This window comes from Gekko japonicus, unplaced genomic scaffold (assembly GCF_001447785.1).
Source record: "Gekko japonicus isolate JY-2015 unplaced genomic scaffold, Gekko_japonicus_V1.1 scaffold3541, whole genome shotgun sequence".
Classification (NCBI taxonomy): Eukaryota; Metazoa; Chordata; class Lepidosauria; order Squamata; family Gekkonidae; genus Gekko; species Gekko japonicus.
This window is the reverse complement of record NW_015168764.1, coordinates 89697-101016: the sequence shown is the minus strand read 5'-3', so window position 1 is coordinate 101016 and position 11320 is coordinate 89697. Positions and strand designations below refer to the sequence as shown.

The 11320-nt window shown below is 46.9% G+C and overlaps 1 protein-coding gene across 1 annotated transcript; it reads left to right on the top strand.

Moving 5' to 3' along the window:
- Positions 1–3314: 3314 nt before the first annotated feature.
- Positions 3315–9534, top strand: ZC3H12B (zinc finger CCCH-type containing 12B). Its single transcript, XM_015415662.1, has 5 exons — positions 3315–3919; positions 5131–5270; positions 6695–6929; positions 7172–7278; positions 8012–9534. The coding sequence occupies exons 1-5, from the start codon at positions 3315–3317 to the stop codon at positions 9433–9435; spliced, it is 2511 nt and encodes an 836-aa protein (XP_015271148.1). The 3' UTR covers positions 9436–9534.
- The last annotated feature ends 1786 nt before the right edge of the window (positions 9535–11320 follow it).

The following is an 11320-nucleotide window of genomic DNA, read 5'->3' as shown; positions in this document are numbered from 1 at the left end:
TTTACTGTATTAGTAGCTTAGTTTTGCTTATTTGCCCGGTAAATGCTGGGAAAGTGTTGGTGGAAATAGTGATGAAATTGTCCAAAGCCAGTTTTTCTTAGCTGTATAATTCATTATAGAAAAATAATAAGTTCTGAAAGAGACTTTTACTACCTAGGGGGGTCATGGATAATTCATGAAAGAAAGTTATACAAAAAACCTGGAACCTAGGATCCTTCTTTCAGCAGCACCTGTAGATAATTTCTGTCGCCATTCCTTGGCCAATGCATTTTTTAATGTATATATAGTGTCTGAAAAAATGTATAAATTGCTTAAGAGTCACTTTTAAATTCGAAAGCTTTTATCTACAATTCACATCTCTCTTAAATAATAACAATAATAGTTGATGTTTATATCCTGCCTCTCTTTCATGGATCTCGAGGCGGCTTATCTGATCAGCTGAAATCTGCTTCGCTTCGGCACAGGTGACTGTATCAGGTACCTTAGATCGTGGCCCAGTTCTATAATGCGTGACTTCCTAACTCTGTAAGCAACCTGCCATATTTGGGGCGGGGGGGCGGGGGGGGGGGGGGGGAGATCTCTTGTCTGCTTCTGTACATTTTGAGGAGATGAGTGGGCTGCAGTGGAAGGGGAGAGGCAGTAAACTTTCATCCTTCCTTTGGGAAACTTCGTCTGGATCCAGCCCATGGCGTTTGGGAGGAGGGGTGTATCTTGAAAACTCCATTCATAGCCAGGAGATCCTCAAGCGGGCAGAGCAATGCAGGTACAGCAAGGGATGTCTTGACTTGAGCACTTCCATTTTAAATGCCACCAACTGCTTTTCAATAAACAAGTAAGCACTGAAGCTTTTCTTCTGAAAACAAGGTTCCGTTCTTCAAAAGGGGTTCCCACGTCACAAATATAAAAGTGTGTTTTACAAATCACTGTACTCGGTGGACCTGTACGCCTGCTTGGCCCCATCTTGCTGTCTGGCCCTTTTTTTGAGGCCGGTCTTCCTATTCCTTTTTGTATAGGAAGGTCCTTTATGCGCTGACCGGGATGGCCCAGGCTAGTCTGATCTCATCACATCTCGGAAGCTAAGCAGGGTCTGGTTAGAACTTGGATGGGAGACCACCAAGGGGGTCCAAGGTTGCTATGCAGAGGCAGGCAATGGCAAACCACCTCTGAATGTCTCTTGGCTTGAGGACCCCGTGGGGTTTGCCGTACGTCAGCTGCGAATTGACGGCCCTTTCCATCTCCATATAAAAGTCCACAGCCATGTCTAAGGATTCAGTCGTTTCACAGAGGAAAATAGGAATACTCCTGTAAAGGTAAAGGTTCCCTTGCTCGAAAGCCAGTCGAATCCGACTCTAGGGTTGCGGTGCTCATCTCCGTTTCAAAGCCGAAGAGCCAGCGCTGTCTGAAGACGTTTCCGTGGTCATGTGGCCGGCATGACTAAACGCCAAGGCGCACGGAACGCTGTTACCTTCCCACCGAAGTGGTACCTATTTATCTACTTGCAATTTCTTGCTTTTGAACTGCTAGGTTGGCAGGAGCTGGAACTAGAGACGGGAGCTCACTCCGTCTTGCGGCACCCGGGTCTCGAACTGCTGAACTACTGACCTTCCTCAGCCTGCAGTTCAGCGTCTTAACCACTTGAGCCTGTACTTCTGTCCATTTACCTAGGTTGCTGTCTGAACCTGTCCCCCTCCCCATTGTGTTTTGATTAAGTCTTGCTACCTCCCGCTGTATCCTGTGTCTGCTTTTGTATTTTTGTGGCAGCCTGTTTTGCAATAGTGGTAATAACCTGGCTGTAAGAGTTTCTTCTTTAAATGGAAAAAAAAAATACCCACCAAACAAAATCAGGCACCCCAGAACTGATCACACTTACTATAAAATTGCTGCCATTCAAGCTGGCTCAGCTGTGTCTAGATAGGCTTTGTGCCTGTGTGCAAGGGGGAACCGTGCCCTGGCATGCTGCATCCACAGGTGTGAAACAGGATGAATTGGTCTTAGAATCCAGATGCATCCCCCTCCCCTTCCACCAAGAACTAGGGCACGCCCCAGCAAAAGCAACGGAATGGGACTTAGTTGCGATCAGGATGGCCAGTTGGTTTCATTGGGGTTTAGATGTGACAGAAACCAGTGCAGGGGTGCGTGCTGACCGTTTTTTCAAAAGTCATCCCCAAAATATGCCTCAAAGGCTAAATAGGGATAACTGGAAGATACAAGGCTTCTGTAGCTAGTAATATAGAAGTGGGTGTCCTGGTTAGAATGTCGGACCCGGATCTGGGAAACTGAGGTGTGAATCCCTACTCTGCCCTGGGAACCTGCTCGGTGGCCTTGGGCCAGCGACACACTCTCAGTCCAACCTACCTCACAGGGTTCTTGTGAGGATTGATTGGAGGAATGCTGTCAGCCTGTCTGGGTCCCCACGGAGAAGAAAGACAGAGTATAAATTAAATAAATAGCCACGCTGATACCTATTCTCATATCGGGACAATTGTAGACTTTAACACAGGGATCGGCCTTTAGCCCGTCGATTTAGTAAGAGTTTTGAAGTAAGATAAAACTGCACAAGGTGCAGGCATGGAAGTTGTGGACAACAGGTGTCTTGTTCAAGCTGGATGGTTGTGTGTGCTTTCTGGTTTGGATGGGACAGGCTTTCCAGTAAGCATGCTCTGGGTTCTGTGCTTTACAGTGCTCATCAGTGTACAACACGGTTCCAGAAGGGGAGCTGTGTTAATCTGTTGCAGTGAACATGAGTCGGACTAGAGCCCACGGGACTCCTCTTTGTTTATCAGACCTCGCAGCTCTCCATTCCCCCAAAAGCGAATTATTTCAGTTAGTCATCATCATGACTAACTTGGCCTATTGATTTTCTGTAAGACTGAAATACAACTCACTTCTTCGGGATTGGCCTCAACATCTTTAATTCTCAGCAGTGGTTGTGACAGGCAACTGCTTGATGGTGCATTAACTTTGGTGGTGAATTCGCCATGTGGGCGGCGCAGGTATAATAGTCATCGCTATCTTAAATGCAGTTGTTGTGGGGAGTGAGGGGGAGTTAAATGTCCTGGGGCAAGAATTGCTAACTTCTGTCTAATAAAATTAAACAGAAATCCTTTTGTAAACACGCATTTTGCAGTAAATTGTTTTGCACCATGGCACAAAGTTTAATGTTGCATGTTGTGCATTCCCCCCCCCCTCCAGTTGCATGTTGCACAGATGAAACCCAGCCTTGGAAGTAGCCGTCACAATGCTGCGGAGTGCCCACTCCAGGCAGCTGCGGAAGTGAGACCAATTTAGGAGTATCCAGCTAGAAACTAAACGTGATGACGGCCTGGTCTATGGTGGAAAGGCTGAAAATGGAGAAGAGGCCTTGCCCAGAAGAGAAGCCTCTGGAGCAGCAGGACGGTGGGGATTGCAGCGCCGAGTCTGAAGAGTGGACCAGTTCGGAAAGCGAGCCGGAGCAGTCGGGCTTCAGGAACAGCACCAGCAACACTCCGTGGAGAGAGAAGGAGATTTCCCACAAGCCTCACCGGCAGCTCTGCCGCTCTCCTTGCCTGGATCGTCCCAGTTTCTCCCAGAGCAGTCTCCTCCAGGATTTGAAGCTGGAAGAGAACAAAGCCCACTTGAACAAGGAGTATCAATCTAAAATCGACTTTGCTTTAAAGCTGGGGTATGCCGGAGATCAGATCCAAGCTGTGCTGAACAAGCTGGGGCCTGATGCTCTCATCAATGACATTTTAGCGGAACTCGTGAGACTTGGAAACAAGGCTGAGAGTGAAGGACAAGCCAGTACCGGAAGTACCGCTAGCAGTGCAGGTCCTGGGACGAAGGAGACGGCCAGCCCCGAACTGTCTCTGGAAGATGAAGTCGTGGACAGCTCAGACAACTTGAGGCCGATCGTCATTGACGGCAGCAACGTGGCAATGAGGTAGTTTGGCAGCATTGCAGTACTTTGAAGGAACACTGTGCTGCGCATGCATGTAAATAATTCAGATAGAGGTCACCATTACATTAGATTTTGTTCCTTGAAAAAGAGGGTTTTTTGCTTGAAAGGGGAGTAAAATTGAGGGGCGCCCTCTTAAAGGGCAATCATGGGCAGTGTTCCCTCTAAGCTGAGTTAGTGTGAGCTAGCTCACAGTTTTTTAGCCTCCGGCTCACACATTTTTGTCTCAGCTCAGGAAGGATGGCTCCGGAACACACTAATTTATGCAGTAGCCAAATCACCTGCTCACAACTTTAATGCTGGTAGCTCACAAAGTAGATTTTTTGCTCACAGGACTCTACAGCTTAGAGGGAACATTGATCATGGGAGCTGTTTTGAAAAAAGCGAGTTTAGTACTTTGTCTCGCAAACCGCTTTGGAAGCTTCTTGGTTTTAAGAAGTAGTGTGACTTCATCTGGACTGTCACTATTGTGAGGTACATTACATTGTTGTTTATCTATGTGATGCCTAGCATACAAGGAATAATAAATGCTACATTTGTTATTCAATTAGATATATTTAAAGAATGCAGCAAAGAGCCTTATTGGGGTTCCAGTTTGGCAATAAAAATGGTGTGCATATGGCACATCTGCTCCCCCTCAGCCTCACATTGAGAGTGACAAGAACCAGTGTTCCCTCTAAGCTGAGTTAGTGTGAGCTAGCTCACGGTTTTTTAGCCTCCAGCTCACAGAATTTTGTCTCAGCTCACGAAGGATGGCTCCAGCGCAAACTAATTTATGCAGTAGCCAAATTGCTCGCTCACAGCTTTAATGCCAGTAGCTCACAAAGTAGAATTTATTTATTTTTAATTTTTCCAAAGGGAAAAAAATTGGCATGAATGGCATTAAATAAATCATTGATATTCGTCCTCTAATCAGGTTTATTTTGCTACGTGGAACAGATCTGGAAAACAATATAAATTGTACAGCCAGTTCGCTAAGCGGCCAGTTCACATGAAGGTCTAGCTAGAGCTCATTAAATCGAAGCATTAGTTTAAAATGGAGGCCAGACTTTTAGACGGCTCCCCCCCCCCCCAGATTTGGTTGAATCCCTTTTATAATGCATTTCCTCTCTCTGATTATAGGTTATTCTAGGACGCAAATAGCACCACAGTCCTTCGTAGCCGTGCTCTCTAAACTACTGCGCTCTGTTTTTCAGTCACGGGAATAAAGAAGGATTTTCCTGTCGGGGGATTCAGCTCGCTGTCGACTGGTTTCTGGAAAAAGGTCACAAAGATATTACCGTGTTTGTGCCGGCATGGAGGAAAGAGCAGTCTCGACCAGATGCACCAATCACAGGTAGCAGTCCAAACCTAGGCTTGTTTCCTCAGTTGGCAAAATAGTCACCGTTACCGAGAATACGGCTATGGAGGTCACTAGTGTTGCCTGTTGCAGTGGCAGTTCTTGTACTGTTTGTGACAATGTAAATTCCATCAGACAGAATATGTATGCGTATATTCAGGAGGCTTCAGTAGACTTGGGCACCAGCTTAATGTTTGAACTGAGAAATTGATTGCAAGGGCCAAGAAAAGTCACTTAGCAAGGCCAGTGACTGCTTTCTTCAGGCCTACCAACCGTGTGCAAGTTAGCCTAATTTGGTGGTGCAGGGAAGATGGAGTTTCTGTGTTGCAAAGGGACCAGTGAACATTTCCTTCCACGTTTGCGTGGGCTGGAGAGCACTCCGTGTGAGGCTGTTCCCCATGCAGAATGCCAGGACCCTTATTCTCCAGAACGGCTGGTATCTCACACTGGCTTCTTGCACTGATCTCCCAAGCACACTCCACGTGCGCTTTCCTCTGTGAAACTGGGAATGTTTCTCATCTTACAGACTTAAGAGACACTGGCTCCTCCATTGTCTCCTTGAAGATTGTCAGAGCGACGTCAAATAGAGTCAATAACAAGGGCCCGTTGTGGCTAGGGGAGTTTCATCTTTGTATATGATGTTATTGAATTTTATCTCTTTTATCTATTTTATATATTATATGCACTGTGTGCCGTCTGTAAGCTGCCCTGAGTCCGTTCGCGGGGAGGGCGGGGTATAAATACAATAAAATAAATCTTACAATTTTATCTTAAAATATTTGTCTCATACTTGATACTGTTAATTGCTGTCATGCCTGGTGAGACTTTAAAGTAGGATTGATGTAAATTGACATCCCTCCTATGGCTTAGCTTTAGAGCATCTGCTTGGCATACCGAAGGTCTCAGGTCCAATCCCTGGCCTCTCTATTTAAAAGGATCAGGCAGGAGGTGATGCGAAAGAGTGAGACCCAGGGCTTTGTTCCCTGGGGGAACATGCCGGAACAGAGTTCCGGAACCTCGACCCAAACCTGGAAAGACTTCTTCCTAAGACTCCGGAGAGCCCGCTGCCAGACTGAGGAGACAATAATGACTTGGATGGGCCAGTGTTCTGATTCAGTAGAAGGCAGCTTCAGGTGTTCATGTTAGTTTTTCATAACTAGTCAGGTATCACTTGGTCAGCCATACAAATGGCAAAGGAAGCATCGTGATAGTAAAGGCGGACACGCTATGGGATATGAACGGCTTCACACTGGGGGGGGGGATACCTTTGGAATCCTTTGGTGAAAGGTGGTAGCCCAAGACTTTTTGAGCCAAATGATGTTGGTCAAAACATCCTCCTCTCTGTTCCAGTGACAGAACTGCTAAGAATGACATCTTCCTTATCGGGGCATCTCGGTTTTAAACGGTGGTTGTATTTGCAGATCAAGAAATCTTACACAGACTGGAGAAGGAAAAAATCCTTGTCTTCACACCATCTCGGCGAGTTCAAGGCAGACGGGTCGTCTGCTACGACGATCGCTTCATAGTGAAACTGGCTTATGACTCTGACGGCATCATCGTGTCAAACGACAATTACCGCGACCTTCAGAACGAAAAGCCAGAATGGAAGAAATTCATTGAGGAACGGCTGCTGATGTATTCTTTTGTGAATGACAAGTAGGTTTTCTTTTCACGAGTGCATTTGAGTACCGGAAGCCCTTTGTGTCCATTCTCACTAGTACCATTCTCAGCAGCACCTTATCAAGGAGGCTAGTTTTATTTCTCCTGCCTTATAGGCTTGGGGAGGGGGAGAGATTTGAACTGTGGACCTGGCTCATATTCTTAGCCGCTACACCATGCAGTAGTTTTAGGTGATTTGCGCACCAGCTGATAACTTTTGCCTGTCTGCTCTTCACCAGGTTTATGCCTCCTGATGACCCCTTAGGACGGCACGGCCCCAGCCTTGAAAATTTCTTAAGGAAAAAACCTGTTATTCCAGAACACAAAAAGCAACCGTGTCCCTACGGTAAGTGTGTAAGAGTTTTGAGAGATGGTGTAAGCATGTCTCTTTAAACAACAAGACCACCACCCCACCACACATGTGTGTGTGTATGACAAGGAGCATGAAGAGTGCAGTGGGCTGATGGGGGGGGAGGGGCAGTGTACGCTGAAGCCTGATTGGAGGAGGGAGGTCCTTGGATGGGTTAAAACCTTTAAGGAGAAAGCTCCCCAGTGAGCGGTATGTTACAATAGCCCCGGTATAAAGGAAAATTAATACAGGTCATTGTTCATAGTAGAGAAACAGAAGTGCATGGCAATGCCATCAGGAATCTCTTGAATCTCTGCATCCAGTTGTGTACTATACATAAAAGCTGTATGGCCCCGTAGTCTAGAAACAGAAGCACAGAATAACATTGCAACAAAAATAGGGAAATATTCCCTATATACTGATGAGTTACTGAATTTTGTATGTTGCATGGAAACTAGAGCAGCTGTTGATTGGAGTTTTCACCAGACTGTAGCAAAGTCAAAAAAGCTGTTTTAGGTGTTTCAGAGGGGAGGTGGCGTACAAGCCCAGCGGGGTTTTTGACTTAGATTCTCCCTTCCCCCGGCAACTGCCCTCGCTCACAAGCGGTTTGCCTTTTGTGGTACAAGGAATTTGCCATTTGCGAAACACAGACCCTAACTCAAATTCTCTTAGTGATATTTCACAGATCTCTATTAAAGGATCTTATCTAACCTGGGAGGTCTCTTTACAGGGAAAAAATGCACCTATGGGCACAAATGCAAATATTACCACCCTGAACGAGCAAACCAGCCCCTGAGATCCGTAGCAGATGAGCTTCGCATCAGTGCCAAATTATCTGCTGTGAAGACTATGAGCGAAGGAGCTTTGGCTAAATGTGGCACGGGGACGTCTCTTTCCAAAGGAGAAATCAATTCAGAAGTGAAACGCATCGCTCCCAAACGTCAGTCGGATCCGAGCATCCGTTCTGTGCCTGTGGAGCCCGAGGACAGGCTGTTGATGTCACGGAAGCCAGAGGCCAGCTCTGTCCCTTCCCTTGTTTCCGCGCTGAGTGTACCAACTCTTCCGCCTTCCAAAAGCCATGCCATTGGGGCATTAAATACCCGGTCAGCAAGCAGCCCTGTCCCCGGGTCATCTCAGTTCACCCATCAGAAGTCGTCGCTGGAGCACATGGCCAGTGTCCAGTATCCTCCCATCCTGGTGACCAATAGCCACGGCACTCCCATCAACTACGCAGAACAGTACCCAAAATACGAGTCTCTAGGAGATCATGGCTATTATTCCATGCTCAGTGACTTCTCCAATTTGAGCATTAGCAGCATGCATAATACAGACTATTATGGGGCTGATGTAGACCAAGGAATCTACTCGAGGAATTCTAGCCCCTGCCCAGACAGTTGCTTAAGCCATACAAGTAATGATTCTTATTCCTCTTATACTGACTTGTACCTGGGCGTAGGAGATGCAAATCCAGAAGACAGCGTCAAGGTCCATCGACTTCCCCCACAGAGCCATCTCCAGCCCTTCTCCCATGCCTACCACGAGAACCTAACTAGAGTTCAGAGCTATGGTACCGAAGGGTCGAAGCATCTCCCTCGCAAACACTCAGCTTCCCATTTAGCGCTGCACGTCCAACACCCAGTCGTGGGCGCACGGTCCAGTTGCCCGGGAGACTACCCAATGCCCCAGAACGTCCACCCGTCAGCCACTGCCCAGCCGAGCCGTGCCCTTGTCATGACGAGGATGGACAGTATTTCCGATTCTCGGCTTTACGAAAGTAACCCCACCCGACAGAAAAGGCCGCCCCTCTGTCGAGAGCAGCACGCCAGTTGGGACCCGCTGCCGTGCGCAGCCGACACCTACGCCTACCACTCCTACCCGCTGAGCAGCAACCTCATGCAGCCATGCTACGAGCCCGTTATGGTGAGGAGCATGCCTGAGAAGATGGAGCAGCTCTGGAGGAATCCTTGGGTCGGAGTCTGCGGGGAGCCCCAGGAGCCCCACATAATCCCGGAGCACCAGTATCAAACGTATAAGAATCTCTGCAACATTTTCCCTGCTCCTGTTGTCCTCTCTGTAATGGAGAAGAATCCCCACATGACAGACGCGCAGCAGTTGGCAGCGATGATTGTTGCCAAGTTGAGAACGGGGCGTTAAAAAGAATACGTTTTCGGGGAGATTCTCTTTGGACCCTGAAAGAGAAACCGCGAACACGCAGTGCAATTATTCTGGAGGGAGGTCTCCGCGATCCAAAAGACAGGCTCGATTTTGTAAATATTTTCTAACAGCTGTGTATATTGTTGTATCAATTTAATATTTAATATATGTGTGAAGCATTCTGTAAAATCAGATTGTGTTATAAATAGAAGTATTTAAAAAGAATTTTTAAAGCGGGGATTTTTAAAAAGGCATTTTACAGGAAGTGCATACCTTATGCATGGATGTATCGTTCTTGAATTCGAAAGGTCAGATGTTGGTATGTCTGAGACAGATCGTTCGAAACTATTAGCAATTATATTGCATGAGTCAGTGTATAGTTTCAGTATTAACTGCCATGTTGCTTTGTAGCAAATTGGGCTTTTTAAAATAAGCCTTGCACACTTGAAAAATCCTCACAGAAAGTCATTTGGCCTGTCAGGCATCCGTCTTCAAAGAGCGACAACAACACAAGCCCAGTCAGGTGACAGGATATGTCCACGATGTGCCCACAAGAGCACTGGCTCACCAATCCACAGGCTCCAGTGTGCATTGATGCTTTTGGGTAGAGGCTACCCAGATCACTTTTCTGACACAGGAGAATCTGCCTTGTGCACAGTGGGAATTTTCTGTTACTCACAAGAAGTGTTGCCTCACCTTGAAAAGAACGAAGGGACAGTTAGTGTGCACGGAGGGCCACAATGTCAGCATAGGACCTCCTGGATAGTTGTATCCGGTGCTCTTTGGGGCAGGAACAGTCGTAGCAAATAGCAGGTAAAAAGATCCTCAGCTGTCTTTAAACAGATAACAATTTGCCCTTTTGAAAGTTGTGATTGAGTTTCTGATCTCGGGAGCCTACTCCCTCTAGATGAAGATTCAACTGTCTGCCTTGTGCACAGTGGGAATTTTCTGTTACTCACAAGAAGTGTTGCCTCACCTTGAAAAGAACGAAGGGACAGTTAGTGTGCACGGAGGGCCACAATGTCAGCATAGGACCTCCTGGATAGTTGTATCCGGTGCTCTTTGGGGCAGGAACAGTCGTAGCAAATAGCAGGTAAAAAGATCCTCCGCTGTCTTTAAACAGATGACAATTTACCCTTTTGAAAGTTATTATTGAGTTTCTGATCTCGGGAGCCTATTCCCTCTAGGTGAAGATTCAACTACCAATCAGGAACTGGTGAAGTTGTGACCTCTCCGCAGTTTAAATTCTGCGTTCCTGCCAAAAGCGTTGGGTGTCTCGACCCAAAGCATACCAAAAATCATTGTGCCTAATGGATGCTGATGTGTAAATAAGCAAATTAGGTCCCCACCCCCCACCCCCATCGCAGCCTGTTTCGGTCGATGTTAAAAAGCAGGCTGGCCTGGAAATGGAGGCCAAGAGCTTTAGCTTCCTGCCAGATTGCTTCAGTTTTGCACTTTAAAATCCATGCAAAGGTGTGCGTGAAACTTCCTGGAACTCTTTCTGACAGGCCAAACTTTTATCAGTCTGCGGGGTGGCAGGCAGGGGTTCGTGCCAACTGGTATTTTGCTCAGGGGCTGAGCGGCCTTGTCGCCGAATGTCCCGTTCCCCCCCCCCACCAGAGGACGGGTGGCAGCGATGGCTTTTGTGTGTGTGTGTGTTTCTTTTTCAAGGCTGCACTGACTGGGACACCCTTTTTAAATCCATGTGTATTTCAACATTTTGAACCACTACTAACTCGACACGTCTCGAGCTAGGACTTGTTGACTTCTACTGTAGTTTTTTTTCATGAAAGTGGAGAAGGCCCGGTTTACGGCCTTTTGTTTCTTCATGAGAAGGTGTGACACTGCCTAAATGTTTCTTACTATGAAACACACAGAACGTGAG